Source organism: Phocoena sinus, chromosome 2 (genome assembly GCF_008692025.1).
Source record: "Phocoena sinus isolate mPhoSin1 chromosome 2, mPhoSin1.pri, whole genome shotgun sequence".
NCBI classification, from domain to species: Eukaryota; Metazoa; Chordata; class Mammalia; order Artiodactyla; family Phocoenidae; genus Phocoena; species Phocoena sinus.
Genome location: NC_045764.1, coordinates 42,101,674 through 42,128,187, shown reverse-complemented (window position 1 = coordinate 42,128,187; position 26,514 = coordinate 42,101,674). Strand labels below are relative to the sequence as shown.

Here is a 26,514-nt window from a genome sequence, read left to right as displayed (position 1 = left end):
AGGAAGTTTACATTGCCATTTATGAATTTAACCATACTGTTTTATAAGTGAGGAGACGTCGGTTTAACTGCTGATTTGGAAGGAGCCACATGGCATTGGCTTTTGTTTTTATATACTACTGTTGACAAAGCCAAGTAGAAATTGAGATGAGGAAAACACAAAACTTCCAGTTAGGGTGAGGGGACGTAGCCCTTTACACATCAGGAGCATTGGCCGCAGTGCTTTGGGAAGTTAGTTGTGCATAACTGAGCCAGGCCAGTCCCGAGGGGGCTGCCAACACCCCACAGGTCTCACTAATCTCTGTTTACCGCTGGGACTGGTTGCTACTTGCCAAGATACATATTTTCAGTTGATGGATGTAGGATAGTAAGGATGTGTCAGAAATCACATCCCCAAATAAATAAAATAAAAATCATCAACAGCCCCCTCCCCCCCCGCAAAAAAAACAAAAACAAGAAACAACCCTATCTTAGTCAGAAATGTTTTGATCAAGGAGTACTTCTAAGGGGGTTGCTTAGTTTTTTTTTTTTTAACTTTAATCACATTTTATGAAATGTAAGAAAGATTTTGGTTCTTTGGGCAAGGAAACGTGTTTGCCCATTTTTTTAATTGCTAGTAAGATTATGTAATTAAAAAATTAGGGCAAAGAAAGGAGACTTACAACTGTTCATTTATAGGAATGTCACTTTCCTAAATCTAAAGTAGACCTTTATACATCACAGTGTATAAAGGGTATACACTCTCACAGTGTGCTATTAGAATAAATTCTTAATATATTTTATTTATATAATTATAAAATACATAATACAATATAATATAATTTATGCTTTGGTGAAAGGAACCCCTGCCCTCTGGTGTAGGGAACATTTTTCTCTGCCAGAGTAGTAGTGTGACTAGATTAATAACAACCACAGAAAATTTTCCAAAGGAAATCGAGATGACAGTTCCATTTGTATTTGGATTATCAAGGTGAATTTTGACTGTTCAACCATCAGTCCCCTTTAAAGAAGTGTTGAAGCCTAAATTTGCCTCAGGCATCATTTTATCACTTCCTTCCTGTATTAGCTTGACCATATGGCAGTCATGTAACAAAACCACTACTGTTTGGTCTGTTGAGCATAATTCTAAAGAAAACATGAAAAAACTTTTTCTTCAGAAAAGGAATTGCTGTTGATAGTGTGTAATTATGTTTTGGTTTGGGAAGAAATAAAAGTTAAAACAAAAACTAATTTGTTAAGAATAGTTCAGTCTTATCAATTGCTGTGATGGGTAGGTGAGTGTATGTAGTATGTTTTTAAAGAAAGACTCTTCCCAAAGGCTTTATCTCATTCTCAGTAGCTCTTTCCTTTTTGTCCTGTACAGATACATCTCTTGCCTCTTTGATAATGGTCAGGATGGACTACTAGCTTTAGCTATTAATCTGTTCCCTTAAAGCTTGTCAGTTTTCTTTTCCATGTGCAAGACAGCACCACACTCATCAAATTGTCATGAAAAAGTCAGTAGTGAAGATGGAAGTTCAGTGGACATTGAACTGGATCTTACCTTAGCTACAAACCCACACAGAAGCAGGAGAGAACCATATAACCAGGTGATGAGGGACTAGCTCAGCACAGGGTCAGAAATGACACCAGCTTCAAAATAATACTTTCTATTTAACGCAAAGGGAAAGGCAAACAAAACACATGAAACCTGGAGCATGTTGTGTAAATAGTAAGGCCCAGGAATCAATTTCTCCAAATGCACTTTGTAACCACCTTGTTCTCTTCAGAAATGCCAGACACGAAAGCTGAAGACGAAGTGGATTTTCTGAGTAATACCAAGGAGAGTTCAGTTTCTGAAGAGGTGGCTGTAGGAAACGTAGCTTCTACGCCGGAGGTGAAACAAGGCCCGAAGACCCAGGCGGTAAGTCTGTATGAGCACAAAGTGTGTTTAGGCTGCTCTGTTGTGTCTGATTTATGGCCTTGCTTGGGGGATTTTTTTTGATTCACAGTAGGATTTTTTTCCCTTTCTCCCTTGTTCCCTCATGTACAAATGTGGACATGTTGCAGTGAAGCTTTTGCATAGCATAGTTTTAGAACGGACCCTCCTGCAGGGATCCCTTGGAGATAATAATGAAAAATGCTTTTCCTGTGAGCACAAGACTTTGCAATTTGTCATGAGGTTTAACATGTCACAAGATGGGAATTACCAGAAAAAGGGATCTATTAACCCTCCTTAAACCTGACTCTTCTTTCTTTATATAGAAACTGATAGCAAAAATGAGATTTTAACTTAAAGCTCAATACTGACTAAAATATGAAGTATGTCATTTTTAATGATGGAAAAAAAATTCACTAGGTTTTCATAATAGCTCTACTGAGACATAGTTCACATAACCGTACAATTCACTCATTCAAGTAAAGTGCACAGTTTAGTAGTTTTTAATATATTTACAAAGTCTTAAAACTGTCACTGCCGTCTAATTTTGTAACATTGTCATCATGCTGAAAAGAAACCCCATGTTCATTAGCAGTTCACTACCACCCACCTCAGCTAACGGTCACTAATCTCCTTTCTGTCTCTATGGGTTTGCCCGTTCCGGAACTTCATATAAATGCAATTATAGAATATGTGGCCTTCGGTGACTGGTTTCTTTCACTTAGTGTAATGTTTCAAGGTTCATCCATGTTGTAACATTGATCAGTATTTCATTTCTTTTTATTGCCAAGTAATATCCTGTTGTATGGATATACCACATGTTGTGCCTTTGGATTATTTCTACTTTTTCGCTATTGTGAATAATAACTGCTCTGAACATTTGTGTATAAGTTTGTGTGGACATATGTTTTCATATACTTAGTAATGGGTGTGCTGACCCCTATGGTAATTTTATATTTAATACTTAACTAAGTTTTCAGAAATGGTTTTCTTCAGGGTCTTGAGATTATTGTTCTTCTTGTTTAAAGCTATTAACTTGTAAAACAGAGAACTTAAACTTGTTGAGAGAAACAGGGTTCTAAGCTTTAGATTCCACACTTGTCTTAAAAAAAAGAACACCTTTTGGAAGCTGAAAAATCGAGTTACTGGCCTAAATCATATTGCCCGTCGGAAAATGAACCTTCCTTGTCTAGACTTGAGGGTGTACTGTGTTTGCTCTTCAGGGGGCTAAGTATTTTTTCATAAAGTTACCCCAGTACATAAACAGGACTATACCCTCCCAAAATGTTTCAAGTGTATGGACTGTGATAAACAAGCTTCATTTTATTGGAGTACAGTGGTAGGGAGATGCTGACTGTTTTCACCCACCCCTTATTACAGATAGTATCCATGACTAATGCCTGGTTGGCTACTTGTACAGCAGGCACTATACAGACAAATATTGCTTTTGCCCCTGGGGAAAGAAAAGAGAACACACCCTGCATGGGTACATGTGTCTTTGTTTCCAGGAGCCCCTAAAAATGGAAAGGAACAAACTCACATCCTTGAATTCAAATGCCTCGGTTTCTTAGTCTTCCATCTGAAGTCTTGCTCATTAGTGTTCTTGAGTGCAGCCTGATGCTTGGCCATAGACCTTTTGCTTTCCCATGAGGATATCTCTGTCCTGACTGTATCTTGACTACTATAAAAAAGAAAACAAAACACTGTATTTTTAAAAGAAAGTACCTCCTCTCCTCGTCTCTTTCCTCTTCTCATTTTTCCTCCAGTTTTAGGAGTTGAGATAGGTAGTGTTCCTCTGGTTGGTCATCAAGCCTCATTTTACAGATAAAAGAGTTACACCCTCAGAGAGTCACATGGCTAGCTCAAGGTCAGAGCCTGCTAGAATGGGAGCTTGTAGTTTGGTTCTAACCTAGGACTTGCCCAGTGGGGTGCTTTCCTCCCTGACTCTTAACCCCAGGCTCTGTGACTGTGGGTATATCCTAAGGAGCATCAATATGTGAGAACCATGTAATTTGTCTGTTGCTAGGGGTTATCTGTGCTTTGTGTCTGCCTTCACTTAGCGTAGTTAGAGAAAGCATACGTTAATGGAATTTTTAGTTCATGAGGATTTTCAGGTCTACACAGTGGAGGGTTTGTGTTCACGGCATTCTAAAGGAGAAAGCATGGACACACAATTTGATCTTTCCAATGCCGCATTTTCTCTTTTTATCCCATTTAACTTTCCACATGCTATATTCATTGAGAAGTTCCCAAACGTTTTTGGTAAAGGACAGAGAGTAAATATTTTAGGGTATGTGGGACTACAGTTTCTGTAACAACTAATCAACTTTGATGTTATAGTGTGAAAGCAGCCACAGGCTGCCTGTAAACAAGAGTGTGACTGTGTTCCAATAAAACTTTATAGAAATTTGAATTTCATATCATGAAGTAATTTAATATTTTGAAATATTCTTTTTTGAATTTTTTTCAATCATTAAGAAATGTAAAATCTACTCAGGGTGTTTTTTTACGGGCTGTACAAAAACAAGCGGTGGCCTAGTGGTGGTAGTTTGTGGGCTCCTGACCTAGAGGATACTTGTGCTTCAGTAGATGAAAAGAAAGAGAAAGCAAGTAGAATTTTTTTCTTTTCTAAATTGTTTCAGCTTGCCGTGAAAGCTCTGGTTATTAACCTGCACGTAGGAAGGTGGAGAGTTCCGATTCTGTGTTTCTCCTGAATTTGCTTTTTGACTTAGTCTCTCCAGGGCTCAGCTTCTTTACTCTATTCGTCTTCTAGCCTTAACCTTCTGGAGTCTGGGTTTGCAGTCTGAAAAGGGTTACTTGAGCTTGTGATTGTAGTCGAGGGTGGAGTGGCATTTGTTTAGCATTATTTAATTCAATCTTTCAGACACATGGCCAGTCTCTTTGTTGGCCTTGGGAATAAGCCAGTCATTGCTTCATTGACTCATTGTTTCACTGAATCATCCTCTTCCAAATGTAAAATGGGAAAAAACTGTGTATCTTACGCTTTGCTACTGTCTTGAAAACCTAGAGCATAGGTTCATAAAGGAATTAGGCAGTATCAAGAATAGTGCTTGCTTATATCCTCAGAGAAAACGCATGTGTGTGTTAAATGCTACAGGTGTCTCAATACGTGATATGTGGTCCTAACGGACATTTCTTCACTGAATCGAAAACTGTTCACAATTCCAGAGGCCAGGTTTTATACACAGTATGGTCCATTCCCATTAGTCATTTCATCAGCATTTTTCTTTCTTTTTTTTTTGCGGTAAGCGGGCCTCTCACTGTTGTGGCCTCTCCCGTTGCGGAGCACAGGCTCCGGATGCGCAGGCTCAGCGGCCATAGCTCACCGCGGCTTGTGGGATCTTCCCAGACTGGGGCTCGAACCCGCGTCCCCTGCATCGGCAGGCGGACTCTCAACCACTGCGCCACCAGGGAAGCCCTCATCAGCATTTAGTAGTCATGGTTGTTATTAAGTATTGCCAAAGCCTTAATACTAGTTACAATTTAATATTCAACATTATCCCTTCTTATGTACGTTCCTGGTTTCAAGGTTCTCAGATTACCTCTTGTAGTCCTCTTTTTTCCCCTCAGTGAGTTAATAAATATCAAGTACTTAGAGCCTGACATGCAATAAGTACCACTTAGCATTATTATTATTAATTAGTTTTATAACTTTAGATTCCAATATCCTTTTTACTAATTTAAGTAACCAGTGGCATATTGTGGTTCCTAAAACAATCAAGCCTCAGGTTCTGCTTCTTGAACATTGTTATAAAAGCTTCAGGAATAGCATCAAATGTTAATTTAAGTTGGGAGACATGGTGCTTGTTTTACTTCTGAGACCTTTAGAATTTGAGTGAAGCTTAAAGATTATCTGAAGTGTAATACCTTTGCTTTATAGGAGGAAAAAAATGGTTTCTGGAAAGTTAAGCGACTTGCCTCATTTTACAGCTAGTTAATTCTGTATGCTAGACCAGAACCTCATTTCTGTGTCCGTAATGTTTCTGCTATACTGTGGTTTCCAGAAAAGTCATCCTGAGGGTATACTTCTGGGGAATTCAGTTCACTTGGATGGGCTTTTGCATTTTAAACAAGCACCCTTGAATGATGCATACACACCCTAAGATTCTAAAACCATTGCATTATACCCTCGTGCTTTCAGTGATAGTTGGAGAAATTCCTTTGGCTGTTTTAGGATCTAAGCTGATTCACTTTAAAATAAGTCTCATGTTCTTATTATAATTTGTTTAGCTGTAGCTAAGTACCATCAAGATGGTATTTGTCCAGAGAGTTTGCTTTTGATGTACAATTACTAAGATTTTCCAAACCTGCCATTTATTTCCTAAAGAATGATATGACTGGGTGTAGAGGTGACATTCAACACTTGAGTCCAGAACAGAAAGCTTTCTGGGACCATTCACCTTGAGAGTATGCTCCATGGTGACCAGGAAGGAATTGTGACTCCTACTTCCCTGACCCAGTGCTGCAAACCAGCATACTCCATGTCCTCTGTGAATCTTTTCAACATGTGGCCAAGTTCATTAGGAAAGAGCTTGCTTCCCTGGGGTATCTGTTCATTAAGGTATTTCTGTAATAGTTCCTTTTCCAGATGATCATTGCAGAAGCTCATTAGCCATATGGAAGAGTTAATTCAGCAAGCCAGGTATATCTTGTCAGGATGCCCATGGTCCTAGCAGCCAAACACTCGAGAACAAATATGTTCAAGCACAACTATAAAATCCCATATGTTGAGTATTAGGTTACTGGGAAAGTCTACTCTTCATTTAACACACACTCCCCAATCAGAACCATGCTCCCTTTTAAAAAAAATAACTACACAGGGCTTCCCTGGTGGCACAGTGGTTAAGAATCCACTTGCCAGTGCAGGTGACACGGGTTCGAGCCCTGGTCCGGGAAGATCCCACATGCCGCAGAGCAACTAAACCTGTGCGCCACAACTACTGAGCCTGTGCTCTAGAGCCCGTGAGCCACGACTACTGAAGCGCGAGCACCTAGAGCCCATGCTCCACAACAAGAGAAGCCACTGCAATGAGAAGCCTGCGCACCCCAATGAACAGTAGTCCCCGCTCGCCGCCAACTAGAGAAAGCCCGCGTGCAGCAACGAGGACCCAGCGCCGCCAAAAATAAACAGATAAATAAATCTATTTTAAAAAAACCCGACACAGCCAAATATTAAATTAACTGAATTTCCATTCTTAGTTATTTTTACAACAATATTAATATTTGTTTCTTCAAGGTTGTGGTAAGGGCAGTGTTGGACTATTTCTGGTTAAAATCTTGAATTCTCCCTGTAGTTTGATTATTTTCTGTTTCCTTCCTCTTGTCTCAAGGGGGCGAGCTTACATTTCCATCCCTAGTCCAGGAATCTCTTCAAAAAAGTTTTCGTTTTGTGTGGCTTTTCACACCCTTCATGCACACCTGCCATAGGAACATATGGCAGCTCTCAGGCTATCTGGTAACTAACTGGACTGGTCGTAGCACTGATATTCAAAATGACTCACACATCCTACCCTCTTATTTAACAGTTTTCAATTTTAAAAAAGTCTCTGCTCTCATATTTACATATATATAGTTTTGTGGTATACTTGTCATCTAGGAAAAAGCAAAGTGGCCTCTTCATGTCGCAAGTCTTCTCTGCGTATATTTGGCGTGTAAGAGAACTAGCACTGCGCCCAACCCCGCTGCCAATTATCCTTTTTGGGTCCAAATCTAGAGCTAGCTTCAGTCACAGGGAAACATACTCCTCAGCTTTTTCATACAGAGTTTTTGGAGATACTCTGGATGTCTCTTCTGAAATGGGGTTAACAAGAAATTCTCCAAGTGTTCTTCTAGAGAAGATAGTTGCAAAAAAGAAGTGCCTTAAAGAACCCCAGATCACAAAGCCGTAAGTGGAAAAACTACATCCTTAATGTAAAAATATCTGTAAATAATATATGTAAGAGTATAATTTAATGATCTAACTATACATTTTTTCCTTTTTTTAAAAAACTGAGGCATAGATGATGTACAATGTTATATGTTTCAGCTGTTTAGCAGTGATTCACAATTTTTAAAGGTTATGTTCCATTTATAATTACTAAAAAATATTGGCTATATTCCCTCTGTTGTATAATATATCCTTGTAACTTATTTATTTTATACACAGTAGTTTGTCCCTCTTAATCCCCTGACCCTATCTTGCCCCTCCCTCCTTCTTTCTACCCCCTGGTGACCACTAGTTTGTTCTTTTTATCTGTGAGTCTCTTTCTGCTTTGTTATATTCACTAGTTGGTTTTATTTTCTTAGATTCCACGTATAAGCGATATCATACAGTATTTGTCTTTCTCTGTTGGACTTACTTCACTTAGCGTAATATCTTCCAAGTTCATCCATATTATTGCAAATGGCAAAAATCCATTCTTTTTTATGGCTGAGTAGTAGTATACCATTGTATATAGCTATACATTTTTCAGTGACCTTGAGGAAATTATTTAATTTCTCTGATCTCCATCTTCCCACTTGTATAATGGTTAGGTAATCTCTAATGTTTCTTCAGGTTCTTAATTTTTAACCAGTGTTTGATTCTAAAATGATAGGAATAAGTTCATGAATGTTGGGGTGTACATCTTACTGTATTGGAGTAAAAGGGCAACCGTGGAGGACATTTTAAAATCACACTTCCTTTAATGGCCAGTTCTTACTGATCACTTTTTCTTTGAACATTTTCCAGGGTGTTTTGCTCTGTAGTCTTACTTTGATTAATAACCCACTTCTTTCTCTCATAGAACTGCTTAATCATAGGTCATATGTGCATTTTGGAGGAGGCATGTGTGTCTTTTCTCCCCTCCCCCCCCCCCCACCTGTTGGGACAAAAGAACCAAATGTGATTCTTATCACTCTTTTGGCCCATTTGTTACACTCCTCATCTCACTTTTGTTCGTTCTTATCTCATTATATTGACAGCCAAGGTTAGTAGCCAAGCACAGTGGAAAGATTATGGAGCCCAGTAAACCACGGTTTTAATCCCAATTCTGGCCCTTGATCTGCCACTTTGATCCATTTGTTTAGAGGCTCAGTTTCCTCATCTATAAATTTGGGATAATGATGCCAACTGCAAGAGTTATTTGTACTAACTAGAGTTAGTATAGTGTCCAGCATGTACTAGACGTTTTATAAGCAGTAGGGTGTAACTCTAATCTCATTTTAAACTAACTCAGAATTATCAGACCCACTCTTAAGACTCTATGGATGAATGATTTTAAATAGGTGATGGTTAAAATGATCTTGGAAGAAGTTACCAACTGTATCAGGCCCCATAGTGTTACTTATTTAAATTACCGTGTCAGTTTGTGTTTACTGTGAAGGTGCACTGATTTATTCAGAACTTCATTCAACAAATGTTCTTGAACTCTGTGCTAGACCTTAGAAATGCTGAAATGAAAATAAGCCTGTCTCCACATTCAAATTCATATTCCAGTGGGAAGAGACAATTACTAAACCAATAAGATACAGCCTGGTAAGTGTTAAAATATATAGGCAAACTCAGGGTGGCTTATGAATAGATATCTTTCAGCTAGATAAATGGTAAATTCTCCTCTCTAAGTTCCTATATACCCCCTGGGAAGAGGGACGTTTCTAAGGAATGGTGTATTATTTTTACACTGTTTACCTCAAGTGGCTTCCCAAGTTTCATTTTAAAGGAGGATTGTCTTTTGTGGGGGTGAAGATATGTGCATTCCATGTCAGAAACTCAGGCTTGGGTGTAACCGTTATTTCTGCCAGTAGACTTGGAAGGGCCCCCACTGGGCGACCTCTCAGAAAAACTAGTGTATTGCTTCTGACCCCAAGTTCTGTGTTCATCTTACTGACATAAACATGACTTCATGGCTGCTTGTTTTCCCCTCTTAAGAGAAGAAGCTTCCATAGTAGAAAAACTAAAAGAAAAATATCATTTGATCTGTGGAGAAAGGCTTAGGTCCTTCTCAGTGATGCACATAATTGGGACATTTATAGATTTCTCAGATTTTGATTATGTATTTTAAGAAGATGCCTTGCTGGTTGGCCACCATAAGAGTAAAGGTGCACGCTGTATATGGAATTGTTTATCCAGAAAAGGTTTCAGGGGTGCTGATTTCTGATATTTTGGGCCCATTAGGCTGCTCAACTTCGTGATGTAGTCTGTGGCATTGATTTCCTTTATTCGTTCATTTAGTAAACTTTAAGTGAATACCTTTCCCTCTCAAGGTATTGCATCAAATATCTAGGGAAGTAAAAAAGAGGTTAGATACTGTCTTTGTCCCCAGTTTAGTTAAATAAAGAAAGCGCATACAGGCATAATCACAGTCTGTGGCTGCAGTATGTGAGATGTGCCATAGGTGCCTTTAAGGTGCTCTAGAAGTTCACAGAGAGATGAATTCTTCCTGAGAAGTGCTTGTCTGAAATGTAGTGATGTTTCCTTGGTGATAACCTTGTTGTAACACACATGGTATAAATATTCATTAGAAAGTAGGGATAGGTTCAGGGAACCTTTGGTGTGCTCTCCAGCTTTATAGTTCTTTATTGCTTTCACAATGTACTTGGCCCTTCAAAGATCCAAGAATTGCCAGAAATGCCCCAATTTCAGTTTAGGAAACTGAAAAGTAACATTTACTAAAAGAAGCATAAAGAATGGAGGTATTTGGTAATATGTGAACCATGTAGGAATTAAAAAGAGTAGTACCTCTGTTTAAATATTTCCATTCAGCCAGTATAAATCTACATTCCCTCCTTGCCTCTTTCATGCAGTGATATAGCCATTTTGCTTCCATTCTGAGAACCCCCAAAGCCCCATCCCTCCTTGTGGAACCGAAGAATTGTGACATGGTCTTAAGTCATTGCCACGTGTGTAGTCTTCAACAGAAAGTTAGTTGATAATGAAGATACTTTCCATAAAGTTCAGAACAGAAAATACTCTTAGGAGCACAATTAAAATATCTTGAGTTTAAGTCTTACTCAGAAGTCACAGTAAGCCAAATATTTTTTATATTGATCTTCCTTATCTGTGTAGCAGTTGGCATTCTGTCCTGAGTCATTAGAATTGATATATATTTAAGAGTTTTGAAAGCCTAGTCATTATGCAGTTGGAATTTGGCGTCGAACCGAAGTATAAGAATGAAATAGATTTTTTGTGTTTGGTTCCTGGATTTGTATTGAATATAGTTGCAGAAGATGATTTCTGGAACAGTTTGAACTACTTATAACAGGAATAATTAGGTTAAGTGTATAGCTCCCCAAAGTGGACACTGTGGAAAGTGTTTATTTGAATGTCTAAATTTGACTCGGAACTTTCATTCATGCGAGATATTCAGTAGTCCCCCCTTATCCGTGGGGCGTGTGTTCCCAGACCCCTGTAGATGCCTGAAACCTTGGATAGTGCCAAATCCTATATAGACTGTTTTTTCATATACATACATATCTGTGAAAAAGTTTAATTTATGAATTAGGCACAGTAAGAGATTAACAACAACAATAATAAAATGGAACAGTTATAACTATACTGTAATAAAAGTTATGTGAATGTGATCTTTCTCTCAGAATACCTTAAATCTGTAATGTCTTTTCCATCTTAACTAAGCACGCACGGTGCCCATAATGTCTGCAGTTTGAGGTGCTACGGTAAAAATAGCACTATTTTCTTTATCCTTCCTCACAGTTTCACAGAAAATTCATCCTTACCATAGATCTTAGCAACCTCAGCATACGATTTCCCCCCCCTTCCCTATTAAGTCTAGAACTTTCATCTTTCACTTAAAAGATGCACTTTACATCTGTGGTAGATCCAAAATGCCAGCATCACTACTCTTGCGATTTGGGACCATTATTAAATAAAATAAGGGTTAGTTGAACACCACACTGTGTACTGACAGAGTCAGTCTGATAACCAAAACAGTTACTAAGTGACTAATGGGCAGCATATGCCGGACAAAGGAACGACTCACGTCCCAGGTGGGGCAGAGAGAGATGATGCGAGATTACATCAGACTACACAGAATGGTGCACAACTAAAAACATATGAATTGTTTACTTCTGGAATTTTCCATTTAATATTTTCTGACTATGGTTGAGCACAGGTAACTAAAATCATGGAAATTAAAACCTCAGATGAGGGGGGACTGCTGTATACATAACACATGTGTGTGTTTCTTTTACTACATAGAACATGCGATACTTTTCGAGCATCACAGCATCTGGGAAATTTTGCTCCACCCCTTTCCTGAAGCAGTAGTAAAAAAAAAAAATGGAGAGGGGGATAAATCATGAAAAAGTAAGACTTACTTTCTTGCTCGGAGTCTCCTTGAAGAAAGATAGACCAGTAGAAAAATGTACTTGAGTTGGAGATACCTCACCACCCCTTTGGTTTGTTTGCACAAATGGAATGGGATCATAAGATTCGTAGTGGGACCATTTAAAGGTCTTTTCTGCTCCCATGCAGTCCTGGCCTGAGGAACAGGGGCGGGAGCTTCGAGACTAGGGTGGCGCGAAAGCCGTATGGAGGACAGGCTCTTGGTGATCCAGCCAGCCATCAGGGCTGTGCCACTGAGGTGGGAGAGCCAAGTTCAGGACACTGGTCCACAAGAGACCTCCCAGCTCCACGTAATATCAAACAGCGAAATCATCTCCCAGAGAACTCCATCTGAACGCCAAGACCCAGCTTCACTCAACGACCAGCAAGCTCCAGTGCTAGACACCCCGTGCCAAACAACTAGCAAGACAGGAACAAAACCCCATCCATTAGCACAGAGGCTTCCTAAAATCATAAGGCCACAGACACCCCAAAACACACCACCAGACATGGACCTGCCCACCAGAAAGACAAGATCCAGCCTCATCCACCAGAACACAGGCACTAGTCCCCTCCACCAGGAAGCCTACACAACCCACTGAACCAACCTTAGCCACTGGGGACAGACACCAAAAACAATGGGAACTACGAACCTGCAGCCTGCAAAAAGGAGACCCCAAACACAGTAAGATAAGCAAAATGAGAAGACAGAAAAACACACAGCAGATGAAGGAGCAAGATAAAAACCCACTAGACCTAACAAATGAGGAGGAAATAGGCAGTCTACCTGAAAAAGAATTCAGAATAATGATAGTAAAGATGATCCCAAATCTTGGAAATAGAATAGACAAAATGCAAGAAACATTTAACAAGGACCTAGAAGAACTAAAGATGAAAAAAAAAACAATGAACAACACAATAAATGAAATTTAAAATACTCTAGATGGGATCAATAGCAGAAAAACTGAGGCAGAAGAACAGATAAGTGACCTGGAAGATAAAATGTGGAAATAATTACTGCAGAGCAGAATAAAGAAAAAAGAATGAACAGAACTGAGGACAGTCTCAGAGACCTCTGGGACAACATTAAATACACCAACATTTGAATTATAGGGGCTCCAGAAGAAGAAGAGAAAAAGGAAGGGACTGAGATAATATTTAAAGAGATTATAGTTGAAAACTTCCCTAATATGGGAAAGGAAATAGTTAATTAAGTCCAGGAAGCACAGAGAGTCCCATAAAAGATAAATCCAAGGAGAAACACTCTAAGACACATAGTAATCAAACTATCAATAATTAAGTACAAAGAACAAGTATTAAAAGCAGCAAGGGAAGAACAACAAATAACGCATAAGGGAACCCCCATAGGGTTAACAGCTGATCTTTCAGCAGAAACTCTGCAAGCCAGAAGGGACTGGCAGGACATATTTAAAGTGATGAAGGAGAAAAACCTACAACCAAGATTACTCTACCCAGCAAGGATCTCATTCATATTTGACAGAGAAATTAAAACCATTCCAGAAAAGCAATGCTAAGAGAATTCAGCACCTCCAAACCAGCTTTACAACAAATGCTAAAGGAACTTCCCTAGACAGGAAACACAAGAGAAGGAAAAGACCCACGATAATAAACCCAATACAATTAAGAAAATGGGAATCGGAGCATACATATCGATAATTACCTTAAATGTAAATGGATTAAATGCTCCAACCAAAAGACATAGATTGGCTGAATGGATACAAAAACAAGCGCCGTATATATGCTGTCTGCAAGAGACCCACTTCAGACCGAGGCACACATACAGACTGAAAGTGAGGGGATGTGAAAAGATATTAGATGCAAATGGAAATCAAAAGAAAGCTGGAGGGCTTCCCTGGTGGTGCAGTGGTTGAGAGTCCGCTTGCCGATGCAGGGAACACGGGTTCATGCCCTGGTCCGGGAAGATCCCACATGCCGCAGAGCGGCTAGGCCTGTGAGCCATGGCCGCTGAACCTGCGCCTCTGGAGCCTGTGCTCCGCAATGGGAGCGGCCACAACGGTGAGAGGCCCGTGTACCGCCAAAAAAAAAGAAAGCTGGAGGAGCAATTCTCATATCAGACAAAATAGACTTTAAAACAAAGACTATTACAAGAGAGAGGCAAAAAGGACACTAATTAGTCAAGGGATTAATCCAAGAAGAAGATACAACAGTTGTAAATATTTATGCATCCAACACAGGAGCACCTCAATACATAAGGCAAATGCTAACAGCCATAAAAGGGGAAATTGACAGTAACACAATCATAGTAGGCGACTTTAATACCCCACGTTCACCAAGATCATCCAAGATGAAAATGAATAAGGAAACAAGCTTTAAATGATACATTAAACAAGATGGACTTAATTGATATTTATAGGACATTCCATCCAAAAACAACAGAATACACATTCTTCTCAAGTGCTCATGGAACATTCTCCAGGATAGATCATATCTTGGGTCACAGATCAAGCCTTGGTAAATTAAAGAAAATTGAAATCATATCAACTATCTTTTCCAACCACAACACTATGAGACTAGATATCAATTACAGGAAAAAATCTGTAAGAAGTACAAACACATGGAGGCTAAACAACACACTACTTAATAACCAAGAGGTCACTGAAGAAATCAAAGAGGAAATCAAAAAATACCTAGAAACAAATGACAATGAAAACACAATGACCCAAAACCTATGGGATACAGCAAAAGCAATTCTAAGAGGGAAGTTTATAGCAATACAATCCTACCTTAAGAAACATCTCAAATAAACAACCTAACCTTACTCCTAAAGCAATTAGAGAAAGAAGAACAAAAAAACCCCCAAATTTAGCAGAAGGAAAGAAATGAGAAAGATCAGATCAGAAATAAATGAAAAAGAAATGAAGGAAACGATAGCAAAGATCCATAAAACTAAAGGCTGGTTCTTTGAGAAGATAAACAAAATTGATCAACTATTAGCCAGACTTATCAAGAAAAAAAAGGAGAAGACCCAAATCAATAGAATTAGAAATGAAAAAGGAGAAGTAACAACTGACACTGCAGAAATAAAAAGGATCATGAGAGATTACTGCAAACAACTCTATGCCAATAAAATGGACAACCTGGAAGAAATGGACAAATTCTTGGAAATGCACAACCTTCTAAGACTGAACCAGGAAGAAATAGAGAATATGAACAGACCAGTCACAAGCACTGAAATTGAAACTGTGATTAAAAATCTTAAAACAAACAAAAGCCCAGGACCAGAGGGCTTCACAGGCGAATTCTATCAAACATTTAGAGAAGAGCTAATACCTATCCTTCTCAAACTCTTCCAAAATATAGCAGAGGGAGGAACACTCCCAAACTCATTCTACGAGGCCACCATCATTCTGATACCAAAAGCAGACAAGGATGTCACAAAGAAAGAAAACTACAGGCCAATATCACTGATGAACACAGATGCAAAAATCCTCAACAAAATACTAGCAAACAGAATCCAGCAGCACATTAAAAGGATCATACACCATGATCAAGTGGGGTTTATTCCAGGAATGTAAGAATTCTTCAATATACGCAAAACAATCAATGTGATAAACCATATTAACAAATTGAAGGAGAAAAACCATGTGATCATCTCAATAGATGCAGAGAAAGCTTTTGACAAAATTCAACACCCATTTATGATAAAAACCCTGCAGAAAGTAGGCAGAGAGGGAACTTTCCTCAACATAATAAAGGCCATATATGACAAACCCACAGCCAACATCGTCCTCAATGGTGAAAAACTGAAACCATTTCCACTAAGATCAGGAGCAAGACAAGGTTGCCCATTCTCACCACTCTTATTCAACATAGTTTTGGAAGTTTTAGCCACAGCAATCAGAGAAGAAAAAGAAATAAAAGGAATCCAAATCGGAAGAGAAGAAGTAAAGCTGTCACTGTTTGCGGGTGACATGATACTATACACAGAGACTCCTAAAGATGCTACCAGAAAACTACTAGAGCTAATCAATGAATTTGGTAAAGTAGCAGGATACAAAATTAATGCACAGAAATCTCTTGCATTACTCTATACTAATGATGAAAAATGTGAAAGTGAAATTAAGAAAACACTCCCATTTACCTTTGCAACAAAAAGAATAAAATATCTAGGAATAAACCCACCTAAGGAGACAAAAGACCTGTATGCAGAAAACTATAAGACATGGATGAAAGAAATTAAAGATGATACAAATAGATGGAGAGATATACCATGTTCTTGGATTGGAAGAATCAACATTGTGAAAATGACTCTACTACCCAAAGCAATCTACAGATTTAATGCAATCCCTATCAAACTACCACTGGCATTTTTCACAGAACTAGAACAAAAAAATTTCACAATTTGTATGGAGACAGAAAAGATGCCGAATAGCCAAAGCAATCTTGAGAAAGAAAAATGGAGCTGGAGGATTCAGGCTCCCTGACTTCAGACTATACTACAAAGCTACAATAATCAAGACAGTATGGTCCTGGCACAGAAACAGAAATATAGATCAATGGAACAGGATAGAAAGCCCAGTGATAAACCCATGCACATATGGTCACCTTATCTTTGATAATGGAGGCAAGAATATACAGTGGAGAAAATACAGCCTCTTCAATAAGTGGTGCTGGGAAAACTGGACAGCTACATGTAAAAGAATGAAATTAGAACACTCCCTAACACCATACATAATAATAAACTCAAAATGGATTAAAGACCTAAATGTAAGGCCAGACACCTTCAAACTCTTAGAGGAAAACATAGGCAGAACACTCTATGACATAAATCACAGCAAGATCCTTTTTGACCCACCTCCTAGAGAAATGGAAATAAAAACAAAAATAAACAAATGGGACCTATAAACAAATGGGACCTAATGAAACTTCAAAGCTTTTGCACAGCCAAGGAAACCATAAACAAGATGAAAAGACAGCCCTCGGAATGGGAGAAAATATTTGCAAACGAAGCAACTGACAAAGGATTAATCTCCAAAATTTACAAGCAGCTCATGCAGCTCAATATCAAAAAAACAAACAACCCAGTCCAAAAATGGGCAGAAGACCTACATAGACATTTCTGCAAAGAAGATATGCAGATTGCCAACAGACACATGAAAGAATGCTCAACATCATTAATCATTAGAGAAATGCAAATCAAAACTACAATGAGATATCATTTCACACAGGTCAGAATGGCCATCATCAAAAAAATCTAGAAACAATAAATGCTGGAGAGGGTGTGGAGAAAAGGGAACCCTCTTGTACTGTTGGTGGGAATGTAAATTGATACAGCCACTATGGAGAACAGTATGGAGGTTCCTTAAAAAACTACAAATAGAACTACCATATGACCCAGCAATCCCACTACTGGGCATATACCCTGAGAAAACCATAATTCAAAAAGAGTCATGTACCAAAATGTTCATTGCAGCTGTATTTACAGTAGCCAGGACATGGAAGCAACCTAAGTGTCCATCAACAGATGAATGGATAAAGAAGATGTGGCACATATATACAATGGAATATTAGTCAGCCATAAAAAGGAACAAAACTGAGTTATTTGTAGTGAGGTGGATGGACCTAGAGACTGTCATACAGAGTGAAGTCAGAAGGAGAAAAAGAAATACCATATGCTAATACATATATGTGGAATCTAAAAAAAAAAAAAAGTCATGAAGAACCTAGGAGCTAGACAGGAATAAAGATGCAGACATACTAGAGAATTGACTTGAGGACACGGGAAGGGGGAAGGGTAAGCTGGGACAAAGTGAGAGAGTGGCATGGACATATATACTACCAAACGTAAAATAGATAGCTAGTGGGAAGCAGCCGCACAGCACAGGGAGATCAGCTCCGTGTTTTGTGACCACCTAGAGGGGTGGGATAGGGAGGGAGGGAGGGAGCCGCAAGGGAAGAGGTGTGGGCATATATGTAGCTGATTCACTTTGTTATAAAGCAGAAACTAACACACCATTGTAAAGGTATTATACTCCAATAAAGATGTTAAAAAAATAAAAGAAAATAAAGGTCTTTTCTGTTTGTATTCCAGGTTCTGCCACTACCGGAAGTCAAAATCTTCCAGAATAAGTTGTTCTTGTTATGGAATCTTAGTGTAGGGCGGCCATTGTAGTCTCTGTCATGCAGTCTATACCCTGTAGTTTGCAGTCTATACCCAGAGTGCTCCAGTGCTCAAACAGCCTGCCCTTGTTTGCCCAGCTAGTTAGCACAGAGCCAGGCCCAGGACCCCAAACCCTGGAGCCTTGCTGTGGGCCGGCCTCTCCCTGCCTGCCCACCTCTACTTGAGAGATCACCTCACCTCACTGAAGTCATCTCCTTAGTATCCCACTGTAAGCTGAGGCACCCTGCAAACCTCTCCAGGTCTGTGCTTCCTCTGCTGGGGAAATACTTAAATAGGACCACCTCTCCTTATCAGTGACCCTCTTCTGTTTTACGAAATCCTCACGCCATCCCCGTACATGGAGCGAAGTCATGGGAAGGGCACAGCTGAATCTGCACACTGAGTCCTGTGGTACGGGCATCTGCTGCCTGGTCAGCTCTGCAGTACTGCCTGCAGCAAAGTGCCGTCTCACGCGGATTCTTGGAGGCCTGTGGTGGGGCCTCATGCCGGTCACAGTGCAGGGCAATCTGGACAGATGTAAGAGTCTCACCTCTTGTTGCTTTTTGCTTTCCAGAGCACGGCAGCTTGCTTTTGATGTGTGCTTGTCCTGGGTTGCCTTCTCTGTAATTTAATGCAATTTGTTACTTACCAAGGCAGGGGGGTCTTTGGTTACAAACGAGCCCATGTGAGTCGGTTAGGACTACAGGTGGGTTTAATGATGCTTCCCGGCCATGCCACGGTAGACGAATGGCGTGAGACAGGGAAGAGCCTTGTGCTTGCCGTGTCCTTCACTAGGGGAGGTAACCCAGCATCCCTGGGAAAAGCAGAAAGGGAGGAAGATCCCCTTTCCAGTGCCCTTCATCTTTCTGTTTCTATGAAAATAATAACTTACGTAAATGTGCTTGTGGGCTCTTGTGTTTCTGACGTCATCGATTCATGTCTTTGCCAGCTTTCCTCATTTTGCCATCCCAAATTCTATTGTATTCATTTCCCCATTGAATCATCTACAAGCCAAGCTCCTTTTAGGCAGAGAGGTCTAGGAGTTGCATCGGGTTGCAGTGGGTTGGCATCAGGCCTCTCCCTCCCAAGCTGGGCTAGTGGCAGAGGTGGAGAAAGAAGAGCCGGGGCCACTGCCTCAGCTACAGGCCTCTTGAGATTGGATCAGGGCCTGGACCAGTCTGGAGGGGGATGCATGACAAGAAGCCCCAGAACCCGTGCAGTGTGTGACCTCCACTTTGTGGGCAACAGGACATCCATTCCAAGAGACTCAGGAGATTTTTCTCTCATTCCACCCCTGTGAGGCCAGGGATTGTGGGAAGCCACAGACTGACTTGTCAGCAGGGGAAGCATGGAGAGAGCACATATATATCCATGCATGAGTTCCTTACTTTTAAACATTTATAACAAAAGATTCCAGTGATAAATGATACTGTTAGAATGTATTCCCTTCCTACAGGACTTACTGTTGTGCATTTGCAAAACTAAATCAAGCCTTTAATTTGCAGACACCTACTGTTTTGTGTGTTGAACACACAAATTCTATTATAATAGAAACTGAGGGTGCATGATGGGTTAAATGAGTAACATACATCCCATCCCTCAAGAAGCTCTGTTAGGAGAGATAAAGGAATGAACCACTAGTTGGCATCTGAGTCATGGGAACTTAGGGAAGGAATCATCTCTTGTTGAGGCCTATATATACCAGTGTCCCTTCTGTTCACTTTTGGTGGCATTATAACATCAGGCATGAAGTGGAGTTCTGAAATGTCTCACCCAGGGGATTTTCCCCTGTTGACAGCCTTGCTGGCCTTAAAATAGGAAGCTCTTTTCATTCCAGTTCCAGAAAGTGATGCTTGTGTTGTGATTCTTTTGCCATGGAACAGTTCCTGTCTCTATCACCATTGTACACAACGCAATAGGCTGTGTTCCTTCCTAGGAGTCATTAGGTTTCCCTAATGGGATGATCTAGAGGAAGAAAATAGAGCTCTGGCCCTCCTCCCTCATTAATGCTGTGTCTGCTTCACATCAAGCTCATTGAATTGTTTTTCTCCTTACTTGAGACTGTTCTTTCCTCCTTGACTCAGGAAGAGGATTTAAATCCTGGCTTTCTTGACGTGGGACTTTAATACATTTGCTATTGCAGCTGAACCCGCCTTGCAAGCTGTGAGCAGAAATGCTGTTTCAAGATTGGCACATAATATGGACAGTGCTCTGAGGTTTGCTTTATAAGTCGAAAGACTGTGTCCCGTAGGCTTTGAGAGTTTGTCATTGGCGCACTCCACCTGCATAGCCCCCCAGGCTCGATAAAGCCAATGGAGGTTCTTAAGAAATGCTGGAAGCACTGAGTACAGATGATTGACATCTGCTGCTCAGTGTCATAGTGACCATGTGTCTCTACCTCCTCACTTTGGTTTTGGTGTCATGCTGGGAGCTCCTGTTTCAGCTGTCCCTGGAGCCGGTGAGGGCTGGGGGTGGAAAGCTCATCAGAGCCTAATAATGCTTAGTTTTCTCATCTTTGTTTTATTCCCCATGGGGACCTTTATTGCCACATGTCTATCTCTTGGCATGGCTCTTCGTTTAAGTAAAAACAAGATAACGCATGCCCTTTCAAGAATCATCTCTTGTTTAGGCCTATACATACCAGAGTCCCTTCTGTTCACTTTTGGTGGCATTATAATATCAGGCATGAAGTGGAGTTCTGAAATGTCTCACTCAGGGGATTTTCCCCTGTTGACAGCCTTGCTGGCCTTAAAATAGGGAGCCAGTTTTTTCATTCCAGTTCCAGAAAGTGATGCTTGTGTTGTGATTGTTTTGACTCAATCTTGTTATTTTTATTTTTTTTTTTTAGACTTAGAGTCCCCATGGGTTACCTAATTCCAGCCACTTACTAGTGGACAAACATGAAGGTGCCCTGAAAGCGACTGATGTGAAAAGTTGCCTTGATCCTTCCTCCGTAAGGCTGGTTAGTGGGAACATGGAGCAGGAAGGAGGGGGAGGTAGCAGAAAGGAAAGGGAGGATGAAGGAGAGCTTTAATGTGGGGGTTGAGAAAGCAGAAGGGTAACAAAACATAAGCCTCCTTACAGCATCTGCAACTGACCAAGCTCTAAAGGCCTGGAACGGCAACAGCTGTGAAAAGACCCAGGTTGTCTCATTCTTCTAGCAGTTGTTCGTATAAGTTCTTACAATTTATCACCCCAGCATAGACTGGGGAAGATGAGATTATAAAATGAGATATTAAAAAAAGAAGGAAGGCTGGTGATTTCTCTTCTGAAAAGGATTTTATCACATAACCAATTAACTTAGTCTAATGGAGAGAGATAATTGCACAAATCTAAATAAGTAGAAAGTGGGAATTGTCAAAATATTTTTAAAAGCAAGGGTCTAACTTTTAGATGTACAGTTACTCAGGAAATTTCAACAGCTGTTGCTAAGCAGAGGCACCGCTGGGCCATCTTTAATGTAATAGACAGCACTTTAAATATTGGCACTTGTTTTCACAAAACAAATGGTTCTTTAGGAACTTCTTTTTGATAAAGAAATAGTAGTAAGACACTTGACAAACGCTTGTCATTGATTTTACATTTTTAAACATTTTAACAAGGTGGCCTCGTAAAGGGATATAACTCCCCCCCGCCCCCCACCCCACATCCCCCAAATGCATATATGCTCTGATGACCACAGGGAGTAGCAGAGGGAACTCAGCTCTGGCAGGAAGAGAAAAATATATGAAATCTTCGACCGTGTCTTTAACTTCCATTCCTTAGAATTAGGCCTTGTGGCTCCTCATAGTACCTGCCCCTGGAGTGAAGAGCCACCGTATAATTAGATTGCAACATTTGCACTCTGTGGAGGCTTTGACAAGTGAATCTTTTTGAAATTGCAGAGTTTTCAGATAGCTGAAGGTAAAGCCTTAAGTGCTGGTGCTTCCATTTGGAAGTCTTTAATGTAGTATATTTCTAAAATACCTATGTATTTGACTGGCTTCTTAAATACTGAACAAAATTTATCCTCTTCTTGATGGCTTAAGAGTATCATTATGGCTATCATTTGTTGTGTAATAAAGATGTACATCAGTGGGCACTGATCCTACTAAGCAGTCCAGAAACTTGGATGAAAGAGTTACTCATGTCAGTTTACCTCTTGGTCACTTGCCTCAGTCTTTCAAAAATAGAATGAGACACAGTCGGCCACGTGGTCTATGAGAAAGTACCTTTCAGCTAAATTCATTCACACATAGACCATGGAAACAGTCTTTTCCTAAAGAATTTTATTTGCCCTTCAGGAAACCATCTCTGCTTTTCATTCCTGCTGTAGTTACTCTTAATTCATCAGCTTCATTCAGAATATTAGGAAATTGTTTGGGCCTCGCTTCACATATATAAAACTGAAGGCATTGGCTTTCATGTAGTCTCTCTCTATTTTTCTTTCTTTTTAAAAAAATTTATTGAAGTGTAGTAGATTTACCGTGTTGTGTTAATTTCTGCTGTACAGCAAAGTGATTCAGTTATATGTATATATACAATGCTTTTCCATTTTATTTTCCATTGCGGTTTATCCCAGGGTATTGAATACAGTTCCCTGTGCTGTACAGTGGGACCTTGTTATGTACCTCTTCTATGTGTAATAGCTCGTATCTGCTATGTAACCCCAACCTCCCAGTCCACCCCTCCCCCCACCCCAGCAACCAGAAGTCTGTTCTCTGTGTCTCATGAGTCTGTTCTCTGTGAGTCTATTTCTGTTTCACAGATGAGTTCATTTGTTGTGTTTTAGATTCCACATATAAGTGATATCATGTGAAGTTTGTTCCCTTTCTGAGTTACATCACTTAGTATAATAATCCCTAGGTCCATCCATGTTGCTGTGAATGGCATTTATTTCGTTCTTTTTTATGGCCGAGTAGTTAGTATTCCACTGTGTGTGTGTGTGTGTGTGTGTGTGTGTGTGTGTGTGTGAGAGAGAGAGAGAGATCTTTTTTATTCATCTTTTGATGAACATTTAGGTTGTTTCCATGTCTTGGCTATTGTGAATAGTGCTGCTGTGAACATAGAGGTGCATGTATCTTTTCAAAGTACAGTTTTGTCCGTATACATGCCCAGGAGTGGGATTGCTGGATCATATGGCAACTTTATTTTTAGTTTTTTGAGGAGCCTCCATACTGTTTTCCATCGTGACCGCCCTAGTTTATATTCCCAACATCAGTATAGGAGGGTTCCCGTTTCTCCACACCCTCTCCAGCATTTGTTATTTGTAGATTAACAATAGCCATTCTGACCAGTGTAAGATGGTACCTCATTATAGTTTTGATTTGCATTTCTCTAATAATTAGTGATGTTGAGCATCTTTTCATGTGCCTGTTGGCCATCTGTATGTCTTCTTTGGAGAAATGTCTGTTCAGGTCTTCTGCCCATTTTTTGATTGGGTTGTTTGTTTTTTGTTGTTGAGTTGTATGGGCTGTTTGTATATTTTGGAAATTAAGCCCTTGTCAGTCGCATCATTTGCAAATATTTTCTCTCAGTCCATAGGTTGTCTTTTCATTTCGTTTATGGTTTCCTTTGCTGTACAAAAGCTTCTAAGTTTGATTAGGTCCCATTTGTTTATTTTTGCTTTCATTTCTATTGCCTTGGGAGACTGACCTGAGAAACCATTGGTACGATTTATGTCAGAGAATGTTTTGCCTGTGTTCTCTTATAGGAGTTTTATGGAGTCATGTCTTGTATTTAAGTCTTTAAGCCATTTTGAGTGTATTTTTGTGTGTAATGTGAGGGTGTGTTCTAACTTGATTGATTTACATGTGGCTGTCCACCTTTCCCAACACCACTTGCTAAAGAGACTGTGTACAGTCTCTTAAGCTAGAAAGCTTTCATCCCAGACTCCTTCTTCTTAGCACAAATCAAAAAAATTTTTTTCACTCAAATTTAACTTAGCACTTCAAACTTCTGGGTTAGATATTCATCTTTTCTCACCTGGACTCTCTGGTTTCCTTACCACTAATCTCTTTCTGCCTTACAACTCAGCAGTTCTTGAACTTTTTGGTCTCAAGATTCCTTTATACTTTAAAAATTATTGAGCATTCCAAAGAAATTTTGTTTATATGAGTTATATCTTCAGTTATGTACCATATTAGAAATTAAAACTGATACATTAAAAATATGTAATTCATTCACAGTAACATAGTAAACCCACTACTTGTTAACATAAAGAGCATATTTTCATGAAAAATAACTTTTCCCAAACAAAAACAAAATTAGAAGAGTGACATTGTTTTACTCAAACTTCTGGCTCAGTAGAAAACAGATTCTCATATCTCGTATTCATTCAGACTGTTGCAATAGGGAAAATCCAGCCTAACACAGATATATGCTTGAAAAGGGAGGAATATTTTAATGGTTTTCTCAGATAATTGTGATATTCTTCTTTGATACTAGATGAGAATTGACAAATGGTAAGTTCTGAGAAGTTATCTGTAGTGTGGAATGTGAAATCATATCGCTGAACTTTCTGTACTCTAGCTCATTAAAAGCCACTTGGTCTATCTTGTACTTTGAATGGATTTTTTTTATCCATGCATGATTTTCTAACATCATGCATTGGTCATTTGGGAAATGTTGATTCACAGAATAATGCAACTCTTCCAAATGTTGAACATTTCATTCTACAAATCAGAAAATCATGTTTGGTAGTATCACCACCAATCTCATCTGAAATGTCTTTAAGTACTAGTAAATTGGCAAGTTCACAGTGGCAGATACAGGTTTTCAAAAATCTCATTTTCCCTTGCAAGTCTGAATTTTATCATCAGCAATAAATACTGCCAGTTGCTTCTTTTGAGAAACAGGTTCACTTTGTTCATTTTCAGGAAAATACGCAAGTTCTGAAGAGCCATGCTTCGTTTGCCAGTCTTTCTTTCAAATAAAAATGTTGTTCCATGACAAAAGTGTCTGCATCAGCTCACAACTTAAAACAATTGCACAGGTGATTTTCCTCAAGACAGCCGTAATAACCTCCATGACAGAAGTATTTTATGTCTATTTCCCATTTGTCGCACAGAGTATCAAAAAGATGAGTATCTAAAGCTTGAAATTGAATGATACTAATAATGTTTACAGCTTCATCAAGGACATTCTGTGTGAAAATATTTCTTTGTTTTTCATACTATGAAGAATATAGCAGCTGCTGGTTCACTTTGGTACCGCTGAGTTGGTTTGTGCTAAGGCCTGTCAGTGCAAATGTCAACACAGCAAAAGGGCAAATGACATTGTAGGATTACTGTGAAAATAGTTTTGACCCCACAGATGCCCCGAAGAGGTCTCTGAGCCCCTGAAGGTTTTGCAGACCACGTGTTGAGACCTGCTGCTCTGGCTCATGTTAGAGATTCTTGCTAAACTTTGTGGTGTGGCATGGACTTCACAGTCTGGCTCCCGAGATTACTCAGACGATACTGTCAACTCTGCTGTTCTGTTCCACAGTCCAGCTGCCAGCCGCGCCAGACCCCTCTTTATCCACGAGGTATTCTCTGCCTGAAATGTATCCTTGAAGCCTACCTGGGTACTTACTCTTGGATTCTTTAAGACCCTTCTCAGAAGCGCTGCCCCATGCTGCACTCCTCACTCTCTCAGGCCTCCTGCATACCCTTCTCTCACCATCTTTACCCTCTCTACTGCATTGGGTGGTGGAACTGTGCTGGGAACTGTGAGGCCTGCGCAGTACTGCCCCTCCTGATAGGGGCGCTGCCTTAGCCATGTTTCGTGGGCAGGGACCTGCCACGGTGTCTCACACACGATGGGCATTTACAATGTAGGATGCCTGGTGGGTATCTTGAAAGAAAAAGAAACACAGGAAGAACTTTGGTAAGGCAGATTTCTAGTTAATTGACAGTTTTCTTGTAGGTACAACTTCAGTGGACTTTACCTAAGAGTATACTTCATTTATCAATTTCTTTCCTTAGGGCACTGATAACCTTTAGTAGTTCCCTTTCTTTTAAAATTCTATGTCCTATTTTCATGGCAAATATATTGGAGGCTTTTACATTTTGTTAGTTCAGCTTAAAAATGGTTTAATCAATATGGCAGGAGTTGCAACTAAAAACTAGGTGGAGAAAAGGAAGTTCCTCATTGATTACCCATTAGTATGACT

At 39.7% G+C, this 26,514-nt stretch overlaps 1 protein-coding gene across 1 annotated transcript in view; it reads left to right on the top strand.

Annotated features, from left to right (window-relative positions):
* Positions 1–26,514, top strand: part of AKAP13 (A-kinase anchoring protein 13) — a 332,091-nt gene that overhangs the window by 183,483 nt on the left and 122,094 nt on the right. Inside the window, 1 exon segment of the mRNA XM_032623794.1 lies at positions 1,769–1,902. Within this exon segment, the coding sequence (XP_032479685.1) occupies positions 1,769–1,902 (134 nt within the window).